The sequence below is a fragment of the Oncorhynchus clarkii genome, unplaced genomic scaffold (assembly GCF_045791955.1).
Source record: "Oncorhynchus clarkii lewisi isolate Uvic-CL-2024 unplaced genomic scaffold, UVic_Ocla_1.0 unplaced_contig_13948_pilon_pilon, whole genome shotgun sequence".
NCBI lineage: Eukaryota > Metazoa > Chordata > Actinopteri > Salmoniformes > Salmonidae > Oncorhynchus > Oncorhynchus clarkii.
Window position 1 is genome coordinate 34,883 of NW_027258765.1, and position 16,871 is coordinate 51,753.

The window sequence follows — 16,871 nt, forward strand, 5'->3', positions numbered from 1 at the left end:
ACAATGGCCGCATTTGTCCTTTACGCACAAAACACTATGAGAGACTTCAGCTGACCACTGACGAAATGTTGACGTTCAGGCAAATTTTTCAAAATAAAAGCTTGAAACTATGTATTGTGACACTAGACACATTAGAGAAGCCATAGAAAAATGAAATCTGGTTGATATCTCATTCACTACTCAATAGGGACGCATGAGAATGCAGAGCTTTCTAAATAAGAGTCACTTCCTGTTGGATTTTTTTCAGGCTTTTGCCTGCAATATCAGTTCTGTTATACTCACAGACAATATTGTCACAGTTTTGGAAACTTTAGAGTGTTTTCTATCCTAAGCTGTCAATTATATGCATATTCTAGCATCTTGTCCTGACAAAATAGCCCGTTTACTTAGGGAACGTTATTTTTCCAAAAATGAAAATAGTGCCCCCTAGATTCAAGAGGTTAAAAGTTGTTTACAGGCTGTGGTGAGAGGAAGCTGTTTACAGGCTATGGTGAGAGGATGCTGTTTACAGGCCATGGTGAGAGGAAGCTGTTTACAGGCTGTGGTGAGAGGAAGCTGTTTACAGGACGTGGTGATAGGAAGCTGTTTACAGGCCATGGTGAGAGGAAGCTGTTTACAGGCCGTGGTGATAGGAAGCTGTTTACAGGCCGTGATGAGAGGAAGCTGTTTACAGGCCATGGTGAGAGGAAGCTGTTTACAGGCTGTGGTGAGAGGAAGCTGTTTACAGGCCATGATAAGAGGAAGCTGTTTACAGGCCGTGGTGAGAGGAAGCTGTTTACAGGCCGTGGTGAGAGGAAACTGTTTACAGGCTGTGGTGAGAGGAAGCTGTTTACAGGCCGTGGTGATAGGAAGCTGTTTACAGGCCGTGGTGATAGGAAGCTGTTTACAGGCCGTGGTGAGAGGAAGCTGTTTACAGGCCATGGCGAGAGGAAGCTGTTTACAGGCTGTGGTGAGAGGAAGCTGTTTACAGGACGTGGTGATAGGAAGCTGTTTACAGGCCTTGGTGAGAGGAAGCTGTTCACCGGCCATGGTGAGAGGAAGCTGTTTACAGGCCGTGGTGCGAGGATGCTGTTTACAGGCTATGGTGAGAGGAAGCTGTTTACAGGCTGTGGTGAGAGGAAGCTGTTTACAGGCCGTGGTGAGAGGAAGCTGTTTACAGGCTGTGTGGAGAGGAAGCTGTTTACAGGCCGTGGTGAGAGGAAGCTGTTTACAGGCCATGGTGAGAGGAAGCTGTTTACAGGCTGTGGTGAGAGGAAGCTGTTTACAGGCCATGATAAGAGGAAGCTGTTTACAGGCCGTGGTGAGAGGAAGCTGTTTACAGGTCGTGGTGAGAGGAAACTGTTTACAGGCCGTGGTGAGAGGATGCTGTTTACAGGCTATGGTGAGAGGAAGCTGTTAACAGGCTGTGGTGAGAGGAAGCTGTTTACAGGCCGTGGTGAGAGGAAGCTGTTTACAGGCTGTGCGGAGAGGAAGCTGTTTACAGGCCGTGGTGAGAGGAAGCTGTTTACAGGCCGTGGTGAGAGGAAGCTGTTTACAGGCCGTGGTGAGAGGAAGCTGTTTACAGGCCGTGGTGAGAGGAAGCTGTTTACAGGATGTGGTGATATGCTGACAGCTGTTTACAGGCCATGGTGAGAGGAAGCTGTTTACAGGCCGTGGTGAGAGGATGCTGTTTACAGGCCATGGTGAGAGGAAGCTGTTTACAGGCTGTGGTGAGAGGAAGCTGTTTACAGGCCGTGGTGAGAGGATGCTGTTTACAGGCCATGGTGAGTGGAAGCTGTTTACAGGCTGTGGTGAGAGGAAGCTGTTTACAGGACGTGGTGATAGGAAGCTGTTTACAGGCCATGGTGAGAGGAAGCTGTTTACAGGCCGTGGTGAGAGGAAGCTGTTTACAGGCCGTGGTGAGAGGAAGCTGTTTACAGGCCGTGGTGAGAGGAAGCTGTTTACAGGCCGTGGTGAGAGGAAGCTGTTTACAGGCTGTGGTGAGAGGAAGCTGTTTACAGGCCGTGGTGAGAGGAAGCTGTTTACAGGCCGTGGTGAGAGGAAACTGTTTACAGGCTGTGGTGAGAGGAAGCTGTTTACAGGCCGTGGTGATAGGAAGCTGTTTACAGGCCGTGGTGAGAGGAAGCTGTTTACAGGCCGTGGTGATAGGAAGCTGTTTACAGGCCGTGGTGATAGGAAGCTGTTTACAGGCCGTGGTGAGAGGAAGCTGTTTACAGGCCGTGGTGAGAGGAAGCTGTTTACAGGCCATGGTGAGGGGAAGCTGTTTACAGGCCATGGTGAGAGGAAGCTGTTTACAGGCCATGGTGAGAGGAAGCTGTTTACAGACCATGGTGAGAGGAAGCTGTTTACAGGCCATGGTGAGAGGAAGCTGTTTACAGGCCGTGGTGAGAGGAAGCTGTTACAGGCCATGGTGAGAGAAGAGGACCTGAGAGAGAGCACTCAGAGATCCCATCGTGTCACTCCGCAGAATGGAGGCACACCACATAATGTTCCTGGTTGTGATGAGGAAAGACAACATGACTGGCTCTGAACCAACATGTCTACTGACCTGGAGTCAAACACATCCTGATGGGATCAAACATAATTCCTAGTACTGGTACAGCAATAAAAGAACACCTTGTACTGGTACAGCAATAACAGAACACCTAGTACTGGTACAGCTATAACAGAACACCTAGTACTGGTACACGGCTAGAACAGACCACCTAGTACTGGTACAGCAAAAACAGAACACCTAGTACTGGTACAGCAATAACAGATCACCTAGTACCGGTACAGCAATAACAGAACACCTAGTACTGGTACAGCAATAACAGATCACCTAGTACTGATACAGCAATAACAGAACACCTAGTACTGATACAGCAATAACAGACAACACCTAGTACTGGTACATCAATAACAGAACACCTAGTACTGGTACAGCAATAACAGAACACCTAGTACTGGTACAGCAATAACATAACACCTAGTACTGGTACTGGTACAGGGCTATAACATTTAAATGTCCTGGTACTGGTACAGAGCTATAACAGTACTCCTGGTACTGGTACAGAGCTACAACAGTACTCCTAGTACTGGTACAGGGCTATAACAGTACTCCTGGTACTATGGTACTGGTACAGGGCTATAACATTTAAATGTCCTGGTACTGGTACAGAGCTATAACAGTACTCCTGGTACTGGTACAGAGCTACAACAGTACTCCTGGTACTGGTACAGGGCTATAACAGTACTCCTGGTACAGGGCTATAACAGTACTCCTGATACTGGAACAGGGCTATAACATTTAAATGTCCTGGTACTGGTACAGGGCTACAACAGTACTCCTGCTACTGGTACAGGGCTATAACAGTACTCCTGGTACTGGTACAGAGCTACAACAGTACTCCTGGTACTGGTACAGGGCTATAACAGTACTCCTGGTACTGGTACAGGGCTATAACAGTACTCTGGTACTGGTGGTACAGTAGTACAGTACTGGTACAGGGCTACGACAGTACTCCTGGTACTGGTACAGGGCTATAACAGTACTCCTGGTACTGGTACAGGGCTATAACAGTACTCCTGGTACTAGTACAGGGCTACAACAGTACTCCTGGTACTGGTACAGAAACATACTGAAATGCAAATGTAATGCAGTGAGATTGGTGAGAACTCCAATGGACATTCAGAAATACAAGAAGTAGCAACGATATCTATTACTTTTGCTATGCTGTGCTACACTGATAAGTGTCTCATGGAGACAAATTGCAGGATACCTGATCAGAGATAATCCCATTTACACCCTCACCCTTCAGCGGATGTAAAGGGAACATGGGTTTGGTTTGGTGGTGATGACTGCGTGCTGTGCGGAGTGATGGCAGGTTATTGGCTGAAGAATATGTTTCTACTCTGTAGAACCTCCCATTGTCTGAGCGTGGGTGCTGAGTAATTTCACAAGTATCGTGCGCAGTGCCATGCATTGTGCCTTAGTTCAGGTCCCATATGTTGTGGTAGCCTAGTTATAAACCCGGGGTGCTTTCACCTGAGAGAGGAGACAGAGGGATAAACCGGTGTGATGGCACACCAAACCTGAAGAATTGTACATCCGATCGACAGAAGGTATGATATTATCTAATATACTACATATCAATTTAAATATATAATTTAATATTTACAGTATCATTCGATTCTGGTTCAACTATTGACTATAAGTCAGAAGTTATGTTAGATTTGGACTGTTTATTTTCTTTTGGTTTGATTCAGTGACTATTTTCCCACTGACCATCGCTAGAATAGATTGACATATACCCATTTAAATCGATATAATGAATTTGTCGCTTCAACATGTCTAAAGGACAGCGTCAATTAATGCGGTAGGATAAGGTCATAAATGAACACACATTCATGCACGAATTCTACCATCTCACACTGGTTTCCCACGTTTGTCAAATCAAATTCTATTTATTACATGCACTGAATTTAACCTTACCATGAGAGTTAAATAGAGTTAAGAAAACATTTACTAAATAAACTCAAGTAAAAAATCAAGTAACACAATAAAGTAATAAAGTAACACAATAAAATAGCAATAACGAGGCTATATACAGGAGGTACCGAGTCAACGTTCGAGATCATTTGTACATGTAGTGGTAGAGTGACTATGCATAGATAATAAACAGCGAGTATGTAAATATGTAAATAGTCCGGGTGGTACATTTACACACATAATGAGTTGTACATGTTTTATTTTCCTATTTTCATTGCATGAGCTGTCCTGGCACTTGAGTTTGTTGAAAAGTTTCAGTGTGTCAGTGTGCAGCTGCTGAGAGGTGCTAGCCCATACTACAGACACGTGATGGTGCGTGGTGAGCTCTGCGTCCTCGAGACAGTCTATTTCAGGGCTGTTCAATTCGGGTCCTGGATGGCCGAAACATTTCTGTTTTATGTTTCTACCTCGTAGTTAATTGTGCTCACCTGGTGTGCTAGGTCTGAATTAGTCCCTGGTTAGTAGAGGATACAAAACATAAGTGTTTCTGCCCCTCGAGGATCAGAATTGAACAGCACTAACTATTCTAGACATACTATAGCATAGTATAACCAGGCTATAACAACCTTGGAGTCAATAAAACAGAGAGACTGTACGTTCTCTAAAACCTGCTGCTGGCCGGTGCCACACTGTCTGTCTCCAATGGGATAATCTCCACTTAAACTTTCAAAAGTTAGTTTGCAGCAGCTCCAGGTCATTACATGTGGTGTTTAATTATTATATGAGATAGAGTTAGTCAATAATTATTATGATGGGATATGGTTCAATGAATAAGCTTCCTAATTCTGCTGTTATACCATTACATTTTAGAAACAAACTCCGCCCCTCATTGCCACTGCAGTTTATATTAGCCTCTGGTCCCATAATAGACTAAATTGACATTTTGCCACAGAAGGCCATCTTTTTTAAATAATATTTTCAGAGAATCCCTCCTTGTCTAGAGGTAGTTAATTAACTAGCAAATCGTATATAATGTTCTACTCCCAGTCTCACAATCTTCTCTACTTACATTTCAGCCATTTTCTGTCTATGAAGTATTTAGTGCTTTGCTAAAGATCTGATGGAGCTGATCCCCTTGACCCCTTCTTCCTACAGCTCACTCATTGTTGAATCTTTAACCGGTATTTTGGATTTGACAATTGCTACTAGTGTTATCCCTAAAATCTGGAAAGTGGCACATGTCGTACCCCTGCATAAGGGCGGAGATCCTTCTGACTTTGAAAATTACTGCACCATCTCCAAGTGATCTCGCCTAGCCACGCTATTAGAATCCCAGAGCCACGCTATTAGAATCATCGAGCCACGCTATTAGAATCCCCGAGCCACGCTATTAGAATCCCCGAGACACGCTATTAGAATCCCCGAGCCACGCTATTAGAATCCCCAGGCCACACTATTAGAATCCCCGAGCCACGCTATTAGAATCCCAGAGCCATGCTATTAGAATCCCCGAGCCACGCTATTATAATCCCCGAGCCACGCTATTAGAATCCCGGAGCCACGCTATTAGAATCCCCGAGCTACGCTATTAGAATCCCCGAGCCACGCTATTAGAATCCCTGAGCCACGCTATTAGAATCCCCGAGCCACGCTATTAGAATCCCTGAGCCACGCTGTTAGAATCCCCGAGCCACGCTATTAGAATCCACGAGCAAGCTATTAGAATCCCTGAGCCACGCTATTAGAATCCCCGAGCCACGCTATTAGAATCCCCGAGCCACGCTATTAGAATCCCCAAGCCATGCTACTAGAATCCCCAAGCCATGCTATTAGAATCGCCAAGCCATGCTATTAGAATCCCAGAGCCATGCTATTAGAATCCCTGAGCCACGCTATTAGAATCCCCGAGCCACGCTATTAGAATCCCTGAGCCACGCTGTTAGAATCCCCGAGCCACGCTATTAGAATCCACGAGCAAGCTATTAGAATCCCTGAGCCACGCTATTAGAATCCCCGAGCCACGCTATTAGAATCGCCAAGCCATGCTATTAGAATCCCAGAGCCATGCTATTAGAATCCCTGAGCCATGCTATTAGAATCCCCAAGCCATGCTATTAGAATCCACATGGAGAATCCCCAAACCATGCTATTAGAATGAGCCATGCTATTAGAATCCCCCTCCCCGAGCCACGCTATTAGAATCCCAGAGCCATGCTATTAGAATCCCAGAGCCATGCTATTAGAATCCCCAAGCCATGCTATTAGAATCCCCAAGCCATGCTATTAGAATCCCCAAGCCATGCTATTAGAATCCCCAAGCCATGCTATTAGAATCCCCAAGCCATGCTATTAGAATCCCCAAGCCATGCTATTAGAATCCCAGAGCCATGCATCCCAGAGCCATGAGCCATGCTATTAGAATGCTATTAGAATCCCCAAGCCATGCTATTAGAATCCCCGAGCCATGCTATTAGAATCCCCAAGCCATGCTATTAGAATCCTTATACACCTTTCATTGTGCTGCCTTATGCACCTTTCACTGCGCTGCCTTATGCACCTTTCATTGTGCTGCCTTATACACCTTTCATTGTGCTGCCTTATACACCTTTCATTGTGCTGCCTTATGCACCTTTCACTGCGCTGCCTTATGCACCTTTCATTGTGCTGCCTTATACACCTTTCATTGTGCTGCCTTATATACCTTTCATTGTGCTGCCTTATACACCTTTCATTGTGCTGCCTTATACACCTTTCATTGTGCTGCCTTATACACCTTTCATTGTGCTGCCTTATACACCTTTCATTGTGCTGCCTTATACACCTTTCATTGTGCTGCCTTATACACCTTTCATTGTGCTGCCTTATACACCTTTCATTGTGCTGCCTTATACACCTTTCATTGTGCTGCCTTATACACCTTTCATTGTGCTGCCTTATACACCTTTCATTGTGCTGCCTTATAGACCCTTTTAAGGCCTTTGACATGTTGGCCATTCCCTACTCATTCAAATACTGTCTGAAATGGGCCTGGATCAGAAGTCTTACAAATGGTTTAAGAATGATCTGACAGACAGGACTCAATGTGTGCTTTCTGATGGTGTTAAGTCTAGTTTCCACTAGTAAATCCTGTAACATTCATCTGTATGCAGACGACACGGTTATGTATGCCAATGCACCAACTGTTGACCAAGCTATGTTAGAGCTGCAATCTGAATTTGTTACATTACAGAAAGCCCTCGTTCATTTAAAATGTGTACTTAATGCAGGCTACATATTTACACATTGGATGGTTCTCTCATCGAGTAGGTTCCCACCTATAAAAATCTGGGCTTTTGGATTGATAAAGATCTGAGTTTTAAAAACATTGAGAAGAGCTAGTTAAAAAGTAAAGATTTAAAGTGGGCTTTTTTAGAAATAGATCTAGCTTCTCCCTAAATAGCAGGAAACATAATATACAATAAACGTTCCTGCCAATTGGAGACTATGGTGAAACACACAATTTATCCAAATCCATCAGACACCACTCTAAAACCTTTAAATGCAGTCTACCATAGTGCCCTTCGTTTTGTTAGAGATGACAGTTTTGATACTCATCACTGCATCCTGTATCAAAAGGTTGGCTGGTCCTCTTTAAAGTCCAGTAGATTACTTCATTACTCCCTTTTTGTTTACAAAGCTCTGCTGAAAAAGCTGCCAACCTACCTCTCTTTATATTAATAAAATAATATACAATACACCCAACACCTTCACAGGGATGGTTAACTCTGGAGGTGCCACTAGTATGTACTGATCTAGATACATCCGCAGTTTTAGTGCCCCCCATTTTTGGAATAGCCTACAAACTCCCTACATCTCGACTCTCTGGTGCCTCTAGGGCAGTTTAGGACTTTAATGTTGAATATGTTTAATGAAGATTGCAACTGTTTGGATTTAATGTAAATAATTGTATTATTATTGATAATTTATAATGTGTTGTATTGTTGTCATCAGGACATCATTTTAAATTAGACCTTGGTCTCAATGGGCTTCCCTCAATAAATATACATTTTCTATTTTGTATATACACATTAAAATACAAAAACACAGTCATGGGAAGCACAAAATAAATCATCACAAATCACAAGACCATCTTCATCTGTGAAGATTTACCAATATAATCTAGATTTATCTAATAGTTTTTTTACTGAGAAAAGTGTCAGTGGTGTTTCCTATTAGTCTTGATTATCATTCTTATTCCATATTTTGATTATGGCCTCAAATTAAAGTATCAGATGGGATGCGAGGCTGTGGTGGTGTGTTCTGACGTCACGACCCGGTCTTACGCTACACATCCAGATGTGTGTATGATTTGACCATCAATTATAAAACCATGACACCTTTATTACAGCAAAAATCATTTGGTCTGCATAAGCACAATACCAACGTCTAGAAGTGGATTGACACCTTTTGGGATTTTTCAACAATCAATTGAATTATGCAGCCTACATTGACTTTTTGAAAGTTAGCCAATATATTTATATTTTAGGTATAATGTGTACATTTATGTTGTATTGTATAGGGCGCATTTGCAAAAGAGACCCAGGTCTCGATATGTCTTACCTGTTAAAATAAAAGGTTAAATTAAAATTAAATATAATTAAAATTGTGATAGATAGGATTACAATACATATCAGCGCGGCGAGCATCAGCAATATGCAGCCCCATAATCTAGGCGATAGGTTAGGTCTACTTCTGATATATAATCAAAATAGCAACAAACAAAAAATTGCAAACAAATAAAATCTACAATAATATTTTTGAAACAAAAGCAAATGTTGTTTATTAACTGTTCCCACGCGCCGTTCTACCGCCAAACGACACGCGACCTAATCTACCGGCATCAGATGTTGATAATATACAGAGATCAGATGATAATGACCCACCCGGGGCTCCATTCATTTGATGACTGATTTGATGTTTAACGTCTACGGATCACTTACTCTTGTAGCTCTTAATTTATAACGTTGTTTCTTATTGACCCAGAGAGGTCAAACAGCTATTCTGTTTTAAACGCATGATTCTTTTCACAGTAGGGTGACCGTCACTAACATGATGCGCGTCATGTATTATCTAAATGGACAATGAATGGATTTCGCAGTTAAAATGGTCAAGTATCAAAATATTATATATATATATATATAGCCCATATTTATATAGTATAGTTATAGTTCCTTCCTTTCGCTGATATGTGTTGGCACATATCACCGGCCCACCACTACCAAATACTTTGGTAGCTTGTCCAAAGGAATGTCCGGGTTCTTTGGTAGCTTGCCCAAATGAATGTCCGGGTTCTTTGGTAGCTTGCCCAAATGAATGTCCGGGATCGTTCATTGAAAGGAAAGGAAAGGCAACCTAAGCTATATAAATAATAAATATGATTTTATTATATTGACTTAATTTAGCCTATACTTTGTTAAAGTAATATGTTAGTTTTAATAATCAAATGCAGTGAACATTTATTTACCATTGTAGTGTGTGTGTTGGACGGTGGGAAACTCCTGCCGCTTGATGCTGCTGCCTGGCCGCGTGCTCCGGAGGCGAGACAAAAGCTCGAGCAATGACATCTAAATTGGTCTAAAGAGAAACAGATGGGGCTTGGGGTGCTGTCACTGCCGTCAGGTTTAGGACAAAAACTACATTAAATTGCATGCATTAATTTATTCCAAACCATTTTCAATATTATTTGCAATCAAAGTAGACTATTCTAAATGTAAATGTGTCTCATCCTATTGAGTGAAATTGCATTTTCCCCTTCTAAGTATTGACAGATATTGTATTGGAATATCTATTGTATATTAAACAGTTGTAATCCTATTCCATCTCATTGACTAAATGTATCCAGTCAACTCTCTGACTATTGGGTGGTAATTCATCCGTGGGATTTAATTCATTGAATTCCAATCGGATTGTTTCCAGTGTTGATGACATAATGTGACTACATATCAATACTCTTTTCATCAATAAACAGTTTAGGTAATTGATGAGGTGTTTCGGCTACAAACACGTCATCTGTTTCAGATGATCCGTTTCTCTCCTCCATCCCGTGTATTCTTAGTGATGGCAGGCATAGAGTATATCTCATATGCAGCCTTCTATTATAATGAAGAAACATCTTCTCTGTATTACCTTTTCACTCTCCTCCTCCTCCTCTGCTTCATCTCCCCTCCTCCTCATCTCTTCATCATCTCCTCCTCTACATCTCCTCATCATCATCTCCTCCTCCTCATCTTCATCTCCTCATCATCTCCTCACCATCTCCTCCTCATCTCCTCATCATCATCATCTCCTCCTCTACATCTCCTCCTCATCATCTCATCCTCCTCCTCTTCATCTCCCCATCATCTCCTCCTCCTCCTCTTCATCTCCTCATCATCTCCTCCTCCTCATGTCCTCATCATCTCCTTCTCTACATCTCCTCCTCATCTCCTCCTCCTCTTCATCTCCTCCTCATCTCATCATCTCCTCCTCCTCCTCATCTCCTCATCATCTCCTCCTCTACATCTCCTCCTTCCCCTCCTCTTCATCTCCTCATCATCTCCTCCTCCTCCTCCTCATCTCCTCATCTCCCCTCTCCTCCTCAGAAACATGATGATGTATTTATCTGAATGTTGTCTACTTGGTCTTTAAAGGCCAATCTATGAAAGCCCTGAAAGGATCTCTAGGTGATGATAACGGTTAGAAACGTGCTAAATATTGGCGTCTGTAAACATGTAACCAATTAGACTTAAGTGATTTAGTGATTTTAACAATCAGCATGATTTACATTACATTTTCACTATACCCAATCAGCTGACAGAAGGCTCATATGGCCACGCAATAAATGGCCTATAGTGAATAATTAAATAACATTTAGGCCTATTGTCTCGTTCCAGGTAACTAGTCTTGTTATTCATTGTATCCTGCATGGAAAATCACAAATGTTTGAATTTCTTCCATGTAGGCCTATTTGAGTTAATGTCAGTGTCGGGGAAGCTCTAAAAATGTAGTTTACAAAGCTACCAATTACTTCATACTGGAATAAGTTCAGCTACACTGTACTCTTACGAAAAATATATTTTACTGAACTAAGGTTATTTTGATAAAGTAGTTCACCAGGATACTCTATCCTGCACCTCGGAGGCTGCTGCCCTATGTACATATGCATACTTTAATAATGTTCACATACTGTTTTACTCATTTCATATGTACACTATATACTGTATTCTAGTCAAGGCCATCTTATTCAACTATAGCTGTATATATGCTATTCTATCCTTCGTTTTCTACAGATATACTCAATATTCTATCCACATACTGTCCATAATGTTTACACACACACACACACACACACACACACACACACACACACACACACACACACACACACACACACACACACACACACACACACACACACAGTATGTATGCTGTATTTATACTCCAGACTTCAACATTGCTCATCCTAAAATTATATATTTCTTAATTCCATTCTTGTACTTTTAGAATGATGTGTATTTTTGTGAATTGTTAGATATTACTGCACTGTTGGATCTAGGAACACAAGCATGTTGTTACACCCGCAATAACATCTGCTAAATATGTGTATTTGACCAATAAAAGTATATTTTAGTTTTACTATAACTACTTTGTGAAAATTATCATATATAAATCTGAAATGTCATAGACTTAAAAATTGATACAGATCACTTCGGGGTCATATGTTAACAGAATGTGTATTTTAGCCTATTTAACACAACAACAAAAAACATGTTTCGAGTCAGAATTAGGCAGTGATGATGAAACATTATTGGTGATATAACATTATTGCCTACTTCACGCATATGCTCTTTTATTTTTGCAAAAAATAAGTAGTGTGTAGTTCTAGTTAGCTACACCACTACATGGCTTGCAGCGCCAGGGTTGTGGGTTCGATTCCCACGAGGGGCCAGTACGAAGTAGTATGACAAATGTATGCACTCACTTCGCTCTGGATAACAGCGTCTGTTAAATGACTAAAACGGAAATGTAAAATGCAACACTGGTTAATGTTAATTTCCCGCTCCTTCACAGGACTTTCTTTAGCCTATTTTATATTGTGATGTGGGCCCATATGTGACATGTTGGTGCCTTACAGGCCTGTGCATTTATTTGGTAGGCCTATTGCCTGCTATATGCCTTTCTCGATGTCTTGGTAGAGAAACGGGTTATAAGGGAAATGTGCTTATGACAAATTAAGTGCAATCAAGAATTACCTGAAGGCGAGTATTGATTATATTAGTTTGAATTGATAGCCTATAGGCCTAAGTAAAGCATTTTAGGTTAGACCTATCATTTGATTTACATAGGCCTACGAGTTCTGTGATTTGGGACAGACACCGTTTAAAATAGGCCACTGCAGCATTTTAGTTGGTGACATCGACCTACTTACTGTTCCTGTCATTGTTGGTAAGTCTGCAATATATGTGCTGTTTGTGGATTTGTGAGTGATCCTCCTCATTCAGATTGGATATGCACAGCCCGTTGTTAGCCCTGGTCCAGCTGGTGAGTTAGTCTCTGCAGGTGTTGTGTCAATTAGTGAAACCTCATTGGCTCGAGCTGTACAGTCCGGTCCAACAGCGCGGCTTCCAGACACGCTCCTTGTCTTCTAAAGGGAATACGCCGGAACGAGTTACTCTTCACCGAATGTTATTTTATAGAACATCATACATTCTCTTCTTCTATATTCTGAATTAATGTACTGCTGTTTATAGGAGACATTTTATAAGGAACGTGGGTTTTAATGTATCGGTTGTTTTGGGCGGGAGATCAGGGATGTTTTTATTTTCATAACATTTTGATTTCTCTCATCAGAGGAGAGGAGGTAAGATATCCTGTTTTGTGAACAACTAATTGGTGTAAATAGGAAGAGTAGACTACTGTATTATTAGCCTACACTAGCCTTTATTTTTTTTAAAATTATTATTATTTTCAGCAGGCCTATTATTAGTAGGCTATGATTAGTAATATTCGTGTTGTGTCTATCGGCATCAATGGGCTATTATTAGTAGGCTATAATCATGTATATATGTTAAATGCATTCTAGTCTAAAGCTGCAGTAAAATCTAGAAGAGACATAATGTGGTACCTTTTATTTTAATTTGACCTTTTAATTTAGAATCTCACAATAAACATCCTCCACTGTTTGGGAGGATATTTCGTTGTCCTGTGTATCTTTGCCCTGGTCGGGATGGCCTCACGTGTCGGTTTGATCTGCAGCTCAACCTGTATTTTTTTGTATATAGCCTAATGTAACGCCTGACGAATATCCATTATTATTAAGCAAAATTCACACTATGACACGTCACAAATATAATAAGGTATATTCGGTTAATAATATATAATAATACATTTACAATCAAAGTTCTAACCCTATACCTCCTCTCAGATTGACGTGTAAATCAATTTAAATTCTATACTGCCTCTCAGATTAACGTGTAAATCAATTAGTTCTATACTGCCTCTCAGATTAACGTGTAAATCAATTAGTTCTATACTGCCTCTCAGATTAAAGTGTACATCTTTTTAGTTCTATACTGCCTCTCAGATTAACTTGTAAATCAATTAGTTCTATACTGCCTCTCAGATTAACGTGTAAATCAATTAAAGTTCTATACTGCCTCTCAGATTAACGTGTAAATCAATTAGTGCTATACTGCCGTGTTTTGGCAGAAAATGTCAAATACAAACTTTTGTTTGAACGTCGGAGAAATTGAAGTTCTGTTAATTAAATTAGGATGTTTTTTATTTTTTATTTTGTCATGTTCTATTGCAATTCTATACTTTTTTTTATCAACGTATATATGTAGGCTATCAACAAATGACACCCAAAGTAAAGTAACTATTGATCCCTTTTTTTTACAGTAAAGCCTATGTCTGTATCGTTGTCCCAGATATTCATTTGTAGTAAACAGCTACTTCTTGTCTTCGATGCGCATTAAAGTGGAAGATGCAGAGGGCTCAGGCGGAGTTAAACTTGTTCTGCAAAATGCAATTTAAAAAAAAAACATTCACAGTACAAACTTAATTGAACGTTTATAATAAAATAATACAAATAAGCAACATACGAAATCAAATGTGGTGTTGCTATTTAATCACAATCAAGTTCTTCACCGTTTGGCAAATATTTTTTGATAATAATACAAAGTGATGATTGTTGTTATTGTCATTATTATTACAACTAAAAGAGTGTCTGACTGATGTTCAGTTTGAATTCCTGACTCATATGTTCAGCACAGTATCCTCCAATCGGACTCCACAGCAACACAACCTACACCAGCGCTACCATGACGACCTCCCCCAGCTCATTCCAGCAGGAGCCCCTGACCCCCCCCAGCTCATTCCAGCAGGAGCCCCTGACCCCCCCGAGACCCCCCCACTCCTCCCTGAAGCCCAACCAGGTGGGTCAAGTGGTTCTCTATGGGGTACCCATCGTCTCCTTGGTGATCGACCATCAGGAGCGGCTGTGTCTGGCCCAGATCTCCAACACTTTGCTGAAGAACTACAGCTATAACGAGATCCACAACCGCCGCGTGGCGCTGGGTATCACCTGTGTTCAGTGCACCCCTGTCCAGCTGGAGATACTGAGGCGAGCTGGCGCCATGCCCATCTCCTCCCGCCGCTGTGGCATGATCACCAAGCGAGAGGCGGAGCGGCTGTGTAAGTCCTTCCTGGGGGAGAACAACCCCCCCAAACTGCCTGACAACTTCGCCTTTGATGTGTCACACGAGTGTGCCTGGGGTAGTCGTGGTAACTTCATCCCAGCGCGCTACAACAGCAGCAGAGCCAAGTGCATCAAGTGTTCCTACTGCAGCATGTACTTCTCTCCTAACAAGTTCATCTTCCACTCTCACCGTACTCCTGAAGCCAAGTACATCCAGCCGGACGCTGCTAACTTCAACTCCTGGAGACGCCACCTGAAGCTGTCAGATAAAACCCCTCCTGATGACCTGGCGTTTGCCTGGGAGGACGTGAAGGCCATGTTTAATGGTGGCAGCAGGAAGCGGTGTCTACCCTCATCTCACTGCTCCGCCATGGGGCCGGGGAAGGTTATGAACTCTGGTCTGCCCCACATGATGACCCCTGACCTGGTCCAGAAGAGGAGCCGCTTCGAGGAGGAGGAGGACCTGGATGGAAGCAGCCTGTCTCCCCGTAAGAACACTCGCAGCTACCCGGTGATCCCTGTGCCCAGTAAAGGGTTCGGCATGCTGCAGAAGTTCCCCCCTACCTCCCTGTTCCCCAACCCTTACTCCTTCCCAGCCTTCAGCCTCTGCCAGCAGAAGAAAGATGACAGTGAGGTGGCTGGAGGACAGAAGAACACTGGTCTATCAGGTCTGCTGTGGCCCGGTCGTAAAGACACCTTCTATCCTCCATTCTGCATGTTCTGGCCCCCTAGGACTGCTGGGGGCCTCCCAGTGCCCACCTACCTGCAGCCACAGCGCTCCGTCAACACTCTGTCCTCATTGGCCGAGAGCCCCTCCCTCAGGCAGGCCTTCCTCGACCTATCAGAGCCCCCACACCCAGGGGCGGGGCCAGGCATGGGAGCCACACCCAGGTCAGGTCTGTTTGACCTTGACTCCTCCACCCTGACTTCTGACTTGCACCCTGTGACCTCAGAGGGCTGGCTGAAGGTGTTGGACACCCCGTCTCTCCAGGCTAGGAAAGCCTACTACCACTCAGCCTTCCGACCCGTCGTCAAAGATGCAGAAAGCATCGCCAAGCTCCATGGCAACCTGGAGGAGTTTGGGTCAGAGCTCCACCTGTCCCCCGGGACCAGCTGCAGCTACGCCTCTGAGAGCGGAGGAGAGGGGGAAGAAGAGCGAGAAGAGAGTGAGGAGGAAGGAGAGGTGGATGTAGAGACCAAGCAGGATGAGGAAGAGGAACATTTCAAAAGACCAACCCCACCACAGGCACACAGCGGCCTGCACCTCAGAGGGCAAAGTGAAGGATCAGGACTATGGGAGAGAAGAGAGAAAGAGGCTGTCAACTTCCCCTGCAGCCCTGCAGATCACAGCCAGGACCAGAGCAGTACAAGCCTGTCTGCCTCTCATTCTGCTCCCCCTGCCAGCCTCACACTCTCTCTCCCCAGCCCCACACACACCCCGCTGCAACTGGAGGACCAGTCCTACAAACATGTAAAAGTAAGGCACTTTAATTATTATTTAAATGGCGTTGTAGCCTGGCTGATGTAATATGCATAAACATTTTAATATCAGCATCTCCCTGAAGAATTGAAACATCCACAGTGCTCTGATCGCTGATAATAGGAACAGTCCGGTATTGTTTAATGGTCACATTATATCGGTTCTCTAATTGTCACTTTCTGCCATTTAGCCTTTCTAATGTG

General features: G+C 42.9%; 1 protein-coding gene across 1 annotated transcript; it reads left to right on the forward strand.

The window, feature by feature from the left end:
• Positions 1–14,811: 14,811 nt before the first annotated feature.
• Positions 14,812–16,665, forward strand: LOC139398508 (SKI family transcriptional corepressor 2-like; the record flags this gene model as incomplete). The annotated part of the gene is made up of 1 exon (XM_071144461.1): positions 14,812–16,665. A coding segment is annotated over exon 1 (1,854 nt), but the record flags the coding sequence as incomplete, so codon positions are not given.
• Positions 16,666–16,871: the final 206 nt, after the last annotated feature.